This window comes from Symphodus melops (genome assembly GCF_947650265.1).
Source record: "Symphodus melops genome assembly, chromosome: 16".
Classification (NCBI taxonomy): Eukaryota; Metazoa; Chordata; class Actinopteri; order Labriformes; family Labridae; genus Symphodus; species Symphodus melops.
The window spans coordinates 9,432,456-9,444,463 of NC_136706.1; the positions used below are offsets into that span (position 1 = coordinate 9,432,456).

Below are 12,008 nucleotides of genomic sequence, written 5' to 3' on the forward strand. Positions count from 1 at the left end.
TTCATACTATACCAACACACAGCATGTAAGAATACAGTATATTACATTTCTTATACTATCTTAAATCAAGGTGATGCCAATCTCCAAATCTGTCACGCGCACACACACACACACACACTGTTGCTGTTAAGTAACACGATTTTAAGACTGGGAAAGACGCTCCAAATGAAGAAGGGAAAATATTGGAAAAGGGGGGAAATATAGAAATTGTTTTGCATATTTTGGGATGTTGTGTTGCATTTTTTAAAATTCCCCGTACATCTCGCCTTTCACAATTAAGATCTGAAACAAAAAAAGCAAAGCAGCCAGGGAACTGTGAGAAATGTATGACAAAATCTCTTTGGCTTTTGAGAATATGGGCTGCAACTCCAAAGCAGTTTTTCCTCTCATGGTTCCGTTTCAAACTTTTAGAAGGGCTGTTATCAGATCTCAGAGATTAATTTGCCCCTTGGATGTACAGCGTCTGGCATGGAAAATCAAACCAGCATCTGAAGGCTCGCTTGGAGGGACACGACTGCCCCGATGTTGCTGCGGCACATGACTCGCAATACTAATTGGATGTTTGGACTATTTTTAAAAGGTCCACTGAACCCATGGACAGCCCTTTTTTAGAGAGTAGTTGATAAATAATTAAATCGACACAGATAGAGTGGAAGAATATTTAACTGCTACCCCCATTTAAAGGCTTAGCTTTACTAACCACCAGCTCAATAATCTCTTAATTTAAACATTCTCCTCAATCTCCAAGGCTTAGATAAAGCAGCATCTGCTAAACACACACACACACACACACACACACACACACACACACACACAAACACACACACACAGTCTGCTGGAAAAGATCTTTACAAAAATCCAACCTGAGACATGTTGACATCTGTTTTACTAATAACTTTAATTCAGCGCCCATTAAGTCGATGACTGCTTCGTCAACCAGCAGATTTGTGTATCTAAACGGTGTTATCACTGACTCTATTTATACCACAGATATCTAAATGATCACATACTTTGCTATAAGTCCCCTGTCCAACATTAAGTCCTCATAAATCTATGTATGTTTGACATTTATAGATCTTGTAAAATCAACGACGGGGCTCTTTGGGGATTTGTAAGAGATAGAGCATAATCTCGCCATAGACTCCCAATAGGAAAATGAAAGCCTGCTGTGATATTTTCAGTCATTTCTCATGATACACATCAAGAGAAGCATAAAAAGCCCTGCCGTATGAATAATAAGCAACGCAGACATGAAGCACATCATGTGTGAATGAAGCAGTAATTCAGGGGCATGTTTTCAACACTGGGGCTCCACAAAGCAGAGGGAGTTAAGAGGCTGACCTGATAGCAAAATAACGCCAAACAGCTGCTTTATTTGACTGCCAGCTCCAAACCAGCACAACCTTGCATCCCCTGTTTTTTTGTGTTTTATTATTGTAATCCCCCGTAGGGTTTATCACTTAAATCACCTTAAGAAGAAAATCCTATAGGTGGCTCGATGCACCTTTTATTTCTATGCGTGTCAACCTTGCATCCCTTCTGAGCTCCCTGATTTGGCTCCAGGCCGCCGCCGCAGCAGCCCCAGCTCTGTGAGGGAATATGAATGGCATTATAGCTCGGGGGGCTGTTGCCATGGTGTTGACTTATTTACTGTACATCAGCCCACTGACTTCAAACAGTGCCGAGCAAATTTTGGCTGCCATATTAATGTCAGCGTTATCATCCAAAGGACACATTTCCACTGGGTGATTAAAAAAATTAAACTGTGGCAGTTTATGAACAACAAAAAAGTTTGGGGCAATTGGGGAAAAAGTCATGGAGGCTGGAGTCCCACCGGACAATAGGAAAATATGTAATATTTGTTCTTCACAAAAAAAATTAAAGCAGTTTTCGCCCACGTTACGCTCAATAAAAACAAGTACATATTTTTTTATTTTAAAATAAAGGCTTTTTTAAAAAACAAGATAATTGTACGTTTTCATAATGTTTGTTCTTTATGAATAAGAAAAAGCACTTCAACAGCAGTTTTCATGTATTCAGCTTCTGTTGTCTTTGGCAGCATCTGGGCTCACACTGACATAACATCGCATCTTAAAGATGTCAGTGACATTTAGATTTAAAAATTTTAAAGCTGTAGCGTTGATTAATACAGTCTAGACTGAAATACTACAACGTTTTTTAATCTTTTAGACAGTCGACTGGTTTTGTAAGATTAATTTAAATGCTAGATAGGGATATTGCGGGCTTTTACAGGGCAACATGTATGAATAGAGGTGTGTGTGTGTGTGTGTGTGTGTGTGTGTGGTTGGGTCACTGTTTTGTTACATCACCAGCACCATGTTTTAGCACATTTGTAATAAAAATTGCTTTCATGGACCCAAGACTTACATCTTCACTGTGCTTGATGAAATGTAGCTTTTCGTAAGCCTCTGTGTGTGCAGTGACGTGAAATCTGTTTTAAGAGAAATCTGGTAGCATATTCCAGGCTTCCATAGTGTGACAGTTTGTGCATGGATGGGTAAGCTTTGCCTGCCAAACTGTCCTTTGCAGTCACTTCATGAAAAGTTATGCAATGAAAAGAAAAGCTCTTATCTCGTCTTTTGGCCTGTGAATTAAGAGTTATATAAATATATTCATCATAATGACGGCATTAGAGGACAATACTAATACTTTTCATTTTTAGACATAAATGCCTAAAATATGTTTTGAAGGTTTCCAGAGACTAAGATATATCTGACTTTAGGTCAAGCTTAAACAGATTACAGATTTGTTCAGCATAATGCATGACCTAATGACCTTAAAATGTGTTTGCAAGGCTGTGTCAGCATTTGACCTGAAAGGCAAACAATAATACCAGCTCTGCTTGTCACATCATGCACAAAGACAGACATAAAAGCTACACGTTTAGATAAAATTATGAATAAATGTGCATAAATGGGTTTCATAAAGAAAACTATCCAAGTCAAACTAATGACTTCATTCAATTTTTTTTAACTTACTAGACAAACAACTGAAAACATTTTGTTCTTGATCATTTGACTTGTACTCCCTGTTTCTTCAGTTATACAATATCAGCTAACCATTGTGTATAAGACGGGTTTTGAAAAGAGATAAAGCACTCAATGGGATTTAATGGACTATACATCGACATACATCCACACGTACACAAAGGTTTTGAAAGATGTACAGTCTCTGCTTTTTCCTCTGTTCTATTATAAAACATAATTATGAATAACAAAAAGGAATGTCGTCACACGTCTGTAAAAATGGAAACTATTATCAGAGCTGAGAAAACAAATTATTACAGGCTATCTCTTGTGCAGATATGCCACTAAAGAGCCTGTTCTCTTCTTTCTACTTGGCTTATAGATTTCAAGTCAATTATCAGTCATCTCTGCTAAATTAATATTTGCATTTTGGGCTATGTGGGGGCTGCATGAGCGGAACATGATGTTGAATGGTTAGATTTAATGGCTGAAATATGGGCTTTGAAGTGCAGTTAGTCAAATCCTTTGTAAGTAAATGAGAAACTGTTACATCAGAAACTTTGTGGAAAGGCGTTAAAGATAATAGAAATCATCACTTAAAGTATTAACTATGAAGGAGGCGGAGGAAGAGTAAAGTGTGAAATATCAGACGTACATTGACTGGATTATTTTTACAGGCAGGAGGTGGCGATATTGAGCTAAAATGACACAGCACCAGCAATGAACGGAACAGGAAGTAGATGAAAACCAAGAAGAAGAAGACGATCACACGTGTGTCCGACATGTCTGCCTCCCGTGTTGTTATACTTTGAAGCAGTATCTTCTGTTTTAGACGCTTTAGTTTTCATCTGCTTTGTTTGGAAACCTGTTCGGTGAAGTTCACCGTGCGCAGACTAAAAGCTTCAGGATGGCACAATGGAAGAAAAAAATGATGAAGAAGAAGAGATACACAGCTGGCTCTGACGGTGGAGACTTTGAGCTGGCTGCTGAAGTGAAAGACGATGATTCTGTAAGTAACAGTGTGTTAAAAAAAAAAAAAAAAATACAACAACCCTCAAACATTAATTATTGACAAAAAAAGTGTTAACACTTCTACTGGAAGTAGTCTTACCAGCGGTCTTATACTACAGGTTTTCTGGGTTATTTGCGGGCATGTGGGGGTATAGCTCAGTGGTAGAGCATTTGACTGCAGATCAAGAGGTCTCCGGTTCAAATCCGGATGCCCCCTAATATATTTACTCCTGAAAGTCATGAGTTTTATAATGACAACTGTTGTCTCTCATCGTGTTGTCACACAGTCGTAAACCCTGCTCGTTCTGATGTGTTGTTAAACCCCCTGTCATGTCGTTATGATAATCATTATTTTTGACTATTTCCCTCCGTTGTCAAGTTACTGTGTACTCATTCGACCAGAAGTGTCTTATTTATTTCACAATAAAGACATATGTATCCAAACAAGACATTTGTACACTAAGCGGTAGCCTGAAAAAGACAATATAAAAGCATAGCAAATCTACATGTTGAACTGTAAACCAAAACATTTGATCAATTGTATTGTCTTCTGACACACATGAAAGTTATTCATCAAATTTGGAAAGCTGAAATAACTTATGTCCATGTACACCCTCTCCTGTTTTTGGATTGTCATGCCTCTTTCCACTGCATTTAAAAAATAAATAAATCAAAACACGATGTCTCGCCTGCGAACAAGCACAGTGGATCTGAAGTCATCTTCTTTTGCTGTGCGTTTATCAAATTTGTGTTGAAATTAGGGAAGCTAGTTTTTTCCTCTCTTGGGATATTTTAGAGCTGAAACTGCCTGTGTTTTAAAAGTAGACGGTCTGAAAATGACTCAAAATATTGCAAATTCATAAATTTCATCTACCCCATCACCTCTCAACTGGAGCATGTGTTTTTCTTGTGATGGCTTCCATTGGGTGTTTGAGCTGCACTGTACAGTAGGTGCTTCTCTAATCTCTACAGTTTGAAACGTTGAAGGCTTGGAGATCTTTTCTAGGAAGTGCGAGACTTTAACATTTTGATACATACGTACACTGCGAGCAAACTCGTCGCTGTTCCGAGCGACTTGCTCAAATGTTGTCGGCCTGCTACAATAATCAGGAGGAAAAGGTGCACTGCTCAACTTCTTTTGACACATCATCTAATCAGATTAGATTAGAAGTTTAACTGTTGTGCATTGATTAGAGGATCATTTCTCTTTTTCGTTCTGTATTAAACAACCTTGTTGTTGTGTTTTCTAATTTGACTCACAGCCAGGGAGGAAGCTGCCCAGGTTCCCGGCCTCTGCAGACTGCCTGTCAGATGTGGAGCCGGACACCAGGCAGCTGGTCAGGGCTCAAAACAAGAAGAAGAAGAAGTCTGGAGGCTTTCAGTCCATGGGTAAGATCTAATGTGTAGCATCCACAGGGATTGAATGTTTGTTCCTTCGTAGATTGAGCTGAAGAAACTATCTTTAATTTCAATTATCCTTAGAGGCTATGTTGTTGAAATATAATTTGTTTGCATTCAGGTCTCAGTTACCCTGTTTATAAAGGAGTCATGAAGAAAGGATATAAAGTCCCAACCCCGATCCAAAGAAAGGTAGGTTGGAAGCCTTGAATCTGCCCTTTTTCCATCTATGACAGCAGATTGTTTTCAAACCTTTTCTCTCCGCCCGTTTAGACCATCCCTGTCATTCTGGATGGAAAAGACATCGTAGCCATGGCGAGGACCGGCAGTGGTAAGACGGCTGCCTTCCTGGTGCCGATGTTCGAGAAGCTGAAGGCCCCGCAAGCCCAATCAGGAGCAAGGGCCCTCATCCTGACCCCCACCAGGGAGCTGGCGCTGCAGACCATGAAGTTCACGAAAGAGGTTTAGATGGACAAAGTCTTTACTGTTGTTTTGGCATTCCAGTTAGCTGAAATAATGTTTCTGTACTTTCCTTCATTATGAAGTTTATCACCACTCAAAGTCTTTAAGTGATTATTAAAATGCTTTCACTGCGCTCTTTATAGTTGGGGAAATTCACCGGCCTCAAGACCGCCTTGATCCTCGGTGGAGACAGGTGTGTGGCTTTATATTATTTCTATTTAGTTTGTGTTCTCGTGTACTCTGTGGTCCATCCACTTGTTCTTTTAATGCTTTAAGTCACGTCACGTGTCTGCTGTTTCCAGAATGGACGATCAGTTTGCTGCGCTTCATGAAAACCCAGACATGTAAGTGTTTCTGTGTTAGTATAAACTGGTCTTTCCATTCCTTTTCACCATGTCCTAACCTTGATTCCTCTCCTCCTCCTCCTCCTCTCCCTCAGAATCATCGGTACCCCCGGTCGCCTCATGCACGTCATCCAAGAGATGAACCTGAAGCTGCACGGCGTGGAGTACGTGGTGTTTGACGAGGCTGACAGGTGAGAGAGGTGTCCTATTTTCATTTCACAGCTCTGATTCCCTCGGACGAGTGGACGTGTGAACGTATCTGCCGTCTCCTCCCTCTCAGGTTGTTTGAGATGGGGTTCGCTGAGCAGCTTCAGGAGATCATCCGGAGGCTCCCGGACACCAGACAGACTCTTCTGTTCTCTGCCACTCTGCCCAAACTGCTGGTGGAGTTTGCCAGAGCAGGTAAGATGAATAATCACTTCTATTTTTACATCCATACAGGATGACTAATCTCAACAATATGCATAATAATACACCGTGGATTCAGACTTTACCTAACTACTTAAGTTTTGTGTGTGTCCAGGGTTGACTGAACCAGTGTTGATCCGTTTGGATGTGGACTCGAAGCTCAGCGACCAAATTAAGGTGAAGAGATGAAACATGTTATTCAACACAACAATACGTTTTTAATACTGTCAAGGTCCAAGAAACAAGGTTTCTAAAGAAGAGCACATGAACCTTTAGACACTCTGTGTGAAGATCATAAAGGTGGTGTTAATCAAATCTGGCCGAGCCAGAGTCCATTAAGAAGGGTTGTTGACTTGTTGTCTCAGGGACAGATTTGACAAAAAGTCTACGACTGTCGACATTTCTATGTTGTTGATTCTAGATGCATACAAACTTGTTTTTGAAACGACTACGCGGTTGAGTAATGTGCTAGAAACAGTTGAAGTTTATGGATTTGGACTTCACTATTTTTGAAACTTGCCAGAGAGGGATGGAGACGTTCCCCGTTTTTTTTGTTTTAGGTCACACAGGGTCCTCCCGCTCGCCTGCATTCACACCGTCAAGTCATTCTCACTAGTCAAGCAATCTGGACTTTTGCGTACAATTTGCTTATGCACAGGACGCACTGCCTAGTGTGAGAGCACCCCAACACAAAATACCTGTAGGGGATGTTATATCACCCAAGCTATCACCCTCCCCCCCCACCAAAAAAAAAGAAGTCATTAAAGAGGGGTGTTGCATTTGTCCTTGAGTTGAACACTTATATCTCTTCTGTTGAAATGCTAAAAAAATATATATTTGTCTGGTGCCTTCCCTCAGCTCTCGTTGTTCCATTTGCGTGTTGATGACAAACCTGCTCTGCTGCTTCATCTGCTGAGGAACGTGGTGAAACCTCAGGAGCAAACCGTGGTTTTTGTAGCCACAAAACATCACGTGGAGTACCTCAAAGAGGTGAGATGGCAGAGTAATACATTTTTTTGATTAAACACAGTAGCTGTGTTTAATGTTTGTTTTTTTTGTTTTTTTTAAATGTTATTTCTTTTCTTTTACTTTTCAGCTGCTGACTTTAGAAGGCTTGGAGTGCGCCTACATCTACAGCGCCCTCGATCAGACCGCCAGGAAGATCAACATCGGGAAGTTCGTACATCGGAAAGCCATGGTGCTGATTGTGACTGACGTCGCTGCTCGTGGTATCGACATCCCCATGCTGGACAACGTCATCAACTACAACTTCCCCTCCAAACCCAAGCTGTTCTTGCACAGAGTCGGTAAGTGGCTTGAAGGCTGAATCATAATCTATAATAATCTCAGTTTGGCCCCCGATAAAAGTTTAAATCCGGAGAAGTGGTGATGATGAGAATTATTGGTGGTTGATCCTCCCCTGTATTTTCCCATCAGGCCGTGTGGGACGTGCTGGGCGCAGTGGAACAACCTTCAGTTTGATAAGTCAAGATGAGATGCCTTTAGTCTACGACCTTCACCTCTTCCTCGGAAGGCCTGTGCAGTTCGCCACACCTGGGCAACAAGGTAGGCTCTGCACTTTCCCTGCGTATACACATCTGCGCTCCTGGACCTCGCTCGTCGTCATAGTTTTTTTTCACTCCTCTTCTCCAGATGCAGATGGCGTGTTTGGTCGGGTCCCTCAGAGTATCCTGGACGATGAAAGCTCCCATCTGATCACGGCTCACGAGAACTCGCTGGACTTGCAGAACCTGTACCGGGTGTCTGAGAACGCCTACAAGCAGTACCTCAAGTCTCGTCCTAACCCTTCAGCAGAGTCCATCAGGCGTGTCAAAACCACAGATCTGTCCACCATGGCAGTGCATCCATTACTAGGTCAGTTTGAAGGAGGACGAACTATGAAGAGAAAAGGGATCTGATCGTGCAACAGAGAAGAGTTGAGCCGTAATTCGCTTGAATCCATCCGACACTTTGAACCACATGTGATCTGACAGGATGGACACTGAGTGTACTGCAGCTAAGTCCATGTGCAGGGTGTCGGAAGTGTAGGGGTCGTAAAGTGTTGATATTCAGGGTGTATGATTGTTTCGTATCAAACGGTGCTTCGACTTTTCCCTTCTCACTGCGCCTGCTTTTATCATCCAAGCTGTGTGAACGCAATCAATAGCTTCATGTTAGTAACGTTGTCACACAGCCTGCTTTTCTCTGTAGACTTAGCCTAACAGCTCTGCATTCAGTCCAAAAGAAAAAAGAAAGTATGATGAATGATGTTTATTTGCTATTGGACATTGTCAAATTGCTCAAAGAGATCAAAACGTTCAACTTCATGGACAGGCATGAAAGAATTAGCATTAGCTATAAATGCTGTGTGGCAGTGCATGTTCAGTTCTTCATGCGCACTGCATCTGTCCCTGTCAAATAAACCAAGAGGAAAAAAAACATCTGCAGATTACAGCAGACTTTATTATTATTATTTTTTTCCTTTAACAGTGATGTTTTGTTTTTCCCCTGCAGATGTCTTTTGTTGGGGTTAACAATTACTGTTATTTAAATGATGCAGCATTCTGCAACTGTAAATTGCAGGCCTAGTATTTGCTAACAGTGTTTGAATATTTATGTTTTAGGGTTGGGTTTGGAGAAGATGGAACTGGAACGCCTTCAAATAGTTGACGCCATCAAAGGCTACAAATCCAAATCAGTGAGTAAAACTAAATGACAAAGTGTATGTATTTGAAAGAGTTGTGGTTTCTTGTGTCTACAACGCTTTTCTTTCGTCATCTTGTAGACAATTTTTGAGATCAACTCAAGCAGTAAGACGCAAGCTAGTGAGGTGATGCGAGCCAAACGCTCCAGGGACACACGGCTGGTGGTCAAATACGGCAAACGGAGAGACGAGCAGGCAGAAGAAAGCAGACTGAAGGGACCAGTCAACCCGGCCAGCGCAGACGATGATGATGTCGCACAGTTAACAGACGAAGAAGAGGACGTTCTCCAGGCAAGACACTCCCAGGCTTCTGTGGTTTTATGATTGGAAACTAAATATCAGATGCATGTTTTTACCCTCAGAGATTTCTATGTAGAGTCTGGAGAATAACATACCAGATACAGAGGCTTTTTTTTTTTAAACCACCAAGAGGGCTTTAAAGCTGTTAATTGTTGAGGGGAAAAAGTGTTGTCAAAAACTTGAATTTAACACAAAGAGAATCTAATAATTCGTTATGTGAAAAGACATTACAACATTACTATTGCATCTGATAATGCTCTCAAAAACTCAATTTATTCAAAGGTTTGAATTTGGGGGAGAATGAAACATTTATCCAAACGGTTAAACTGATTTTTCTGTTAATCAGATAAAATAATGTAATCAAATGCACATGCTTGTTTGTGTAGTATCTTAAATATGGCTGCCATCCTTCTTCTGTACACAACAGGTTTCACACCATCGTACTATAGAAGTGATTTTTGACGTGCAGTTCTTCATGTCTCCACCAGGGGGTGTTCTCTGAAGTTGTAGGTCGGAAAAAAAGAGGCCCGCAGGAAGACGGCGAAGAGCGTCCAAGGAACAAGAGAAGCAAACAGGCAGGCAAAGACGAGGAGTATTACATCCCATACAGACCCAAAGACTTCAACTCCGAAAGAGGGTGAGGCATGAAGCATGACTTCGTTTTCTAATGTAGAAAAGGAAGAACGACATCAGAGTTTAAAAACGTGTGTAATCTTCTCGTTTTTCTCACCTCTGTCTCGTGCTCCATGTGTGATGATAGGTTGAGTCTCGGTGGGGAGGGGACGGCGTTCGAACAGCAGGCCTCCTCTGCTGTCCTGGACCTCATGGGAGACGAAGCATCGAAGATGAACCAGCACAAGAAAATAATGAAATGGTGAATAATTGACATCCACTCAAAAGGCTGATATCTGACACATAAAGTTTCTGATTCTGCTGCTATAAAGCAATCTTTTGTTGTTTTTCTGTTTTAAGGGACCGTAAGAAGAAGCGCTTTGTTACAGAAACAGGAAAAGCGGACCAGAAGAAGAAGATCAGAACAGATGGTGGTCAGGTCATCTATAACAAGAAGAACAGAAAGAACTTGTATCCTTCCAGGAAAAAAAAATCTCTTTATACTTTTTAAGTCAAACAGTTCTCGCGGATGTGAAATTGTGCTATTCACTTGTTGTCTCACTTAACTCACGTCTCAGCTATGAGGAGTGGAAGAAAAGATACAGGGTGGACGACGGAGGATCGGGCTCAGACGGAGAGACAGGAGGAGGAAGGGGGCGAGGAGGAGGTAAAAGAGCGTCTTCTTCTTCTTCCTCTTAGATAGGACAGCGGACGAGAGACAGGAAATGTTGCGGCTAAGGGCCGAGGTCAGATTCAAACACACGACTGCTGCAATGAAGACTACCACATAGTCTGATATAGTAGTGATATAACCACATAATTGTCAATAAGAGTCTCTTTTTGTAAATCAGTTTAATACAGGCAGATGAAATAAACAAAGTTTGGGCAGAGAGGAGCTTTTTTTTTTTTTTTTTTTTTGAGAAAGTGTTTAACATTTAAGTAAATATTTTGTGGTGAAGAGATTAACTGTGAAATGAATGCACCATTACTAACACAGTCTTTATTGAAACCAATGAGTGAAAACATCTCTATGCTTTTCACATGCAGTAATATATTGAAAATATCGACTTGTGAAAAATACATTTCCTAATTTCATTTTTACCGGATGGGTCAAGCTCTTAAAATGCATAGCCTACATTTCCCATAAGGCACCATGTCTGTTATTCCGAATGTCAAACAAGTAATTCTACGTGATATCCATCTCCCAGGTCGAGGTCGAGGTGGAGGTCGGGGTCGTGGTCGTGGTCGGCCGGGCTCATACTCCCAGAATCCTAACTTCCAGAGAGCTGCGGGGCCTCAGCAGACGCCAGGAGGACGCAGAGTGCGCTCAGAGCTGAAGACACGCGAGCAGATCCTGAAGCAGCGCAAAAAAGAGCAGAAGCACAAGTTCCTGCAGAGCGGAGGACTAAAGAATATCCGGAACAAGAACAGACAATGGCTCGGAGAAGTGAAGAAGTCAGGGTTTGGACGGGGCGGTCAAAAAAAGGGTAAGATGAGGAAGAAGCTCTGAGGAGGATAAAGACTGTTCTGAGCTTCCTCAAACTCCTCCAATACATAAACTTAAGTTTTTATGATTGTGGATGACGAGAGACGGTGATTTCATAAAGAGGCTTTGAAGATGAACTTTCCCCCTCGAGCATCAATACCTACGGGACTCTTACATTGGATAAGAGATGTATACTTATCTTTGCTTTCTTTAAGTGCTGACTGTTAAATGTTGAACTTATTTCAAAATACAGAGAAAAGTTAAACACGGCTGTGTGTTCTCATTATTTTAAAACA

The 12,008-nt window shown here is 41.3% G+C and overlaps 1 protein-coding gene across 1 annotated transcript; it reads left to right on the forward strand.

Moving 5' to 3' along the window:
• Positions 1 to 3,695: 3,695 nt before the first annotated feature.
• ddx54 (DEAD (Asp-Glu-Ala-Asp) box polypeptide 54) lies at positions 3,696 to 11,736 on the forward strand (the record flags this gene model as incomplete). Its single annotated transcript, XM_079364449.1, has 20 exons — positions 3,696 to 3,996; positions 5,261 to 5,387; positions 5,518 to 5,588; positions 5,670 to 5,858; positions 6,002 to 6,051; positions 6,161 to 6,202; positions 6,298 to 6,393; positions 6,483 to 6,604; positions 6,726 to 6,787; positions 7,469 to 7,600; positions 7,707 to 7,917; positions 8,048 to 8,176; positions 8,264 to 8,485; positions 9,235 to 9,308; positions 9,396 to 9,605; positions 10,103 to 10,251; positions 10,375 to 10,488; positions 10,587 to 10,697; positions 10,805 to 10,893; positions 11,435 to 11,736. Exons 1-20 carry the CDS (start codon positions 3,895 to 3,897, stop codon positions 11,734 to 11,736), a joined length of 2,604 nt encoding a protein of 867 aa, XP_079220575.1. The 5' UTR covers positions 3,696 to 3,894.
• Between the last annotated feature and the right edge of the window lie 272 nt (positions 11,737 to 12,008).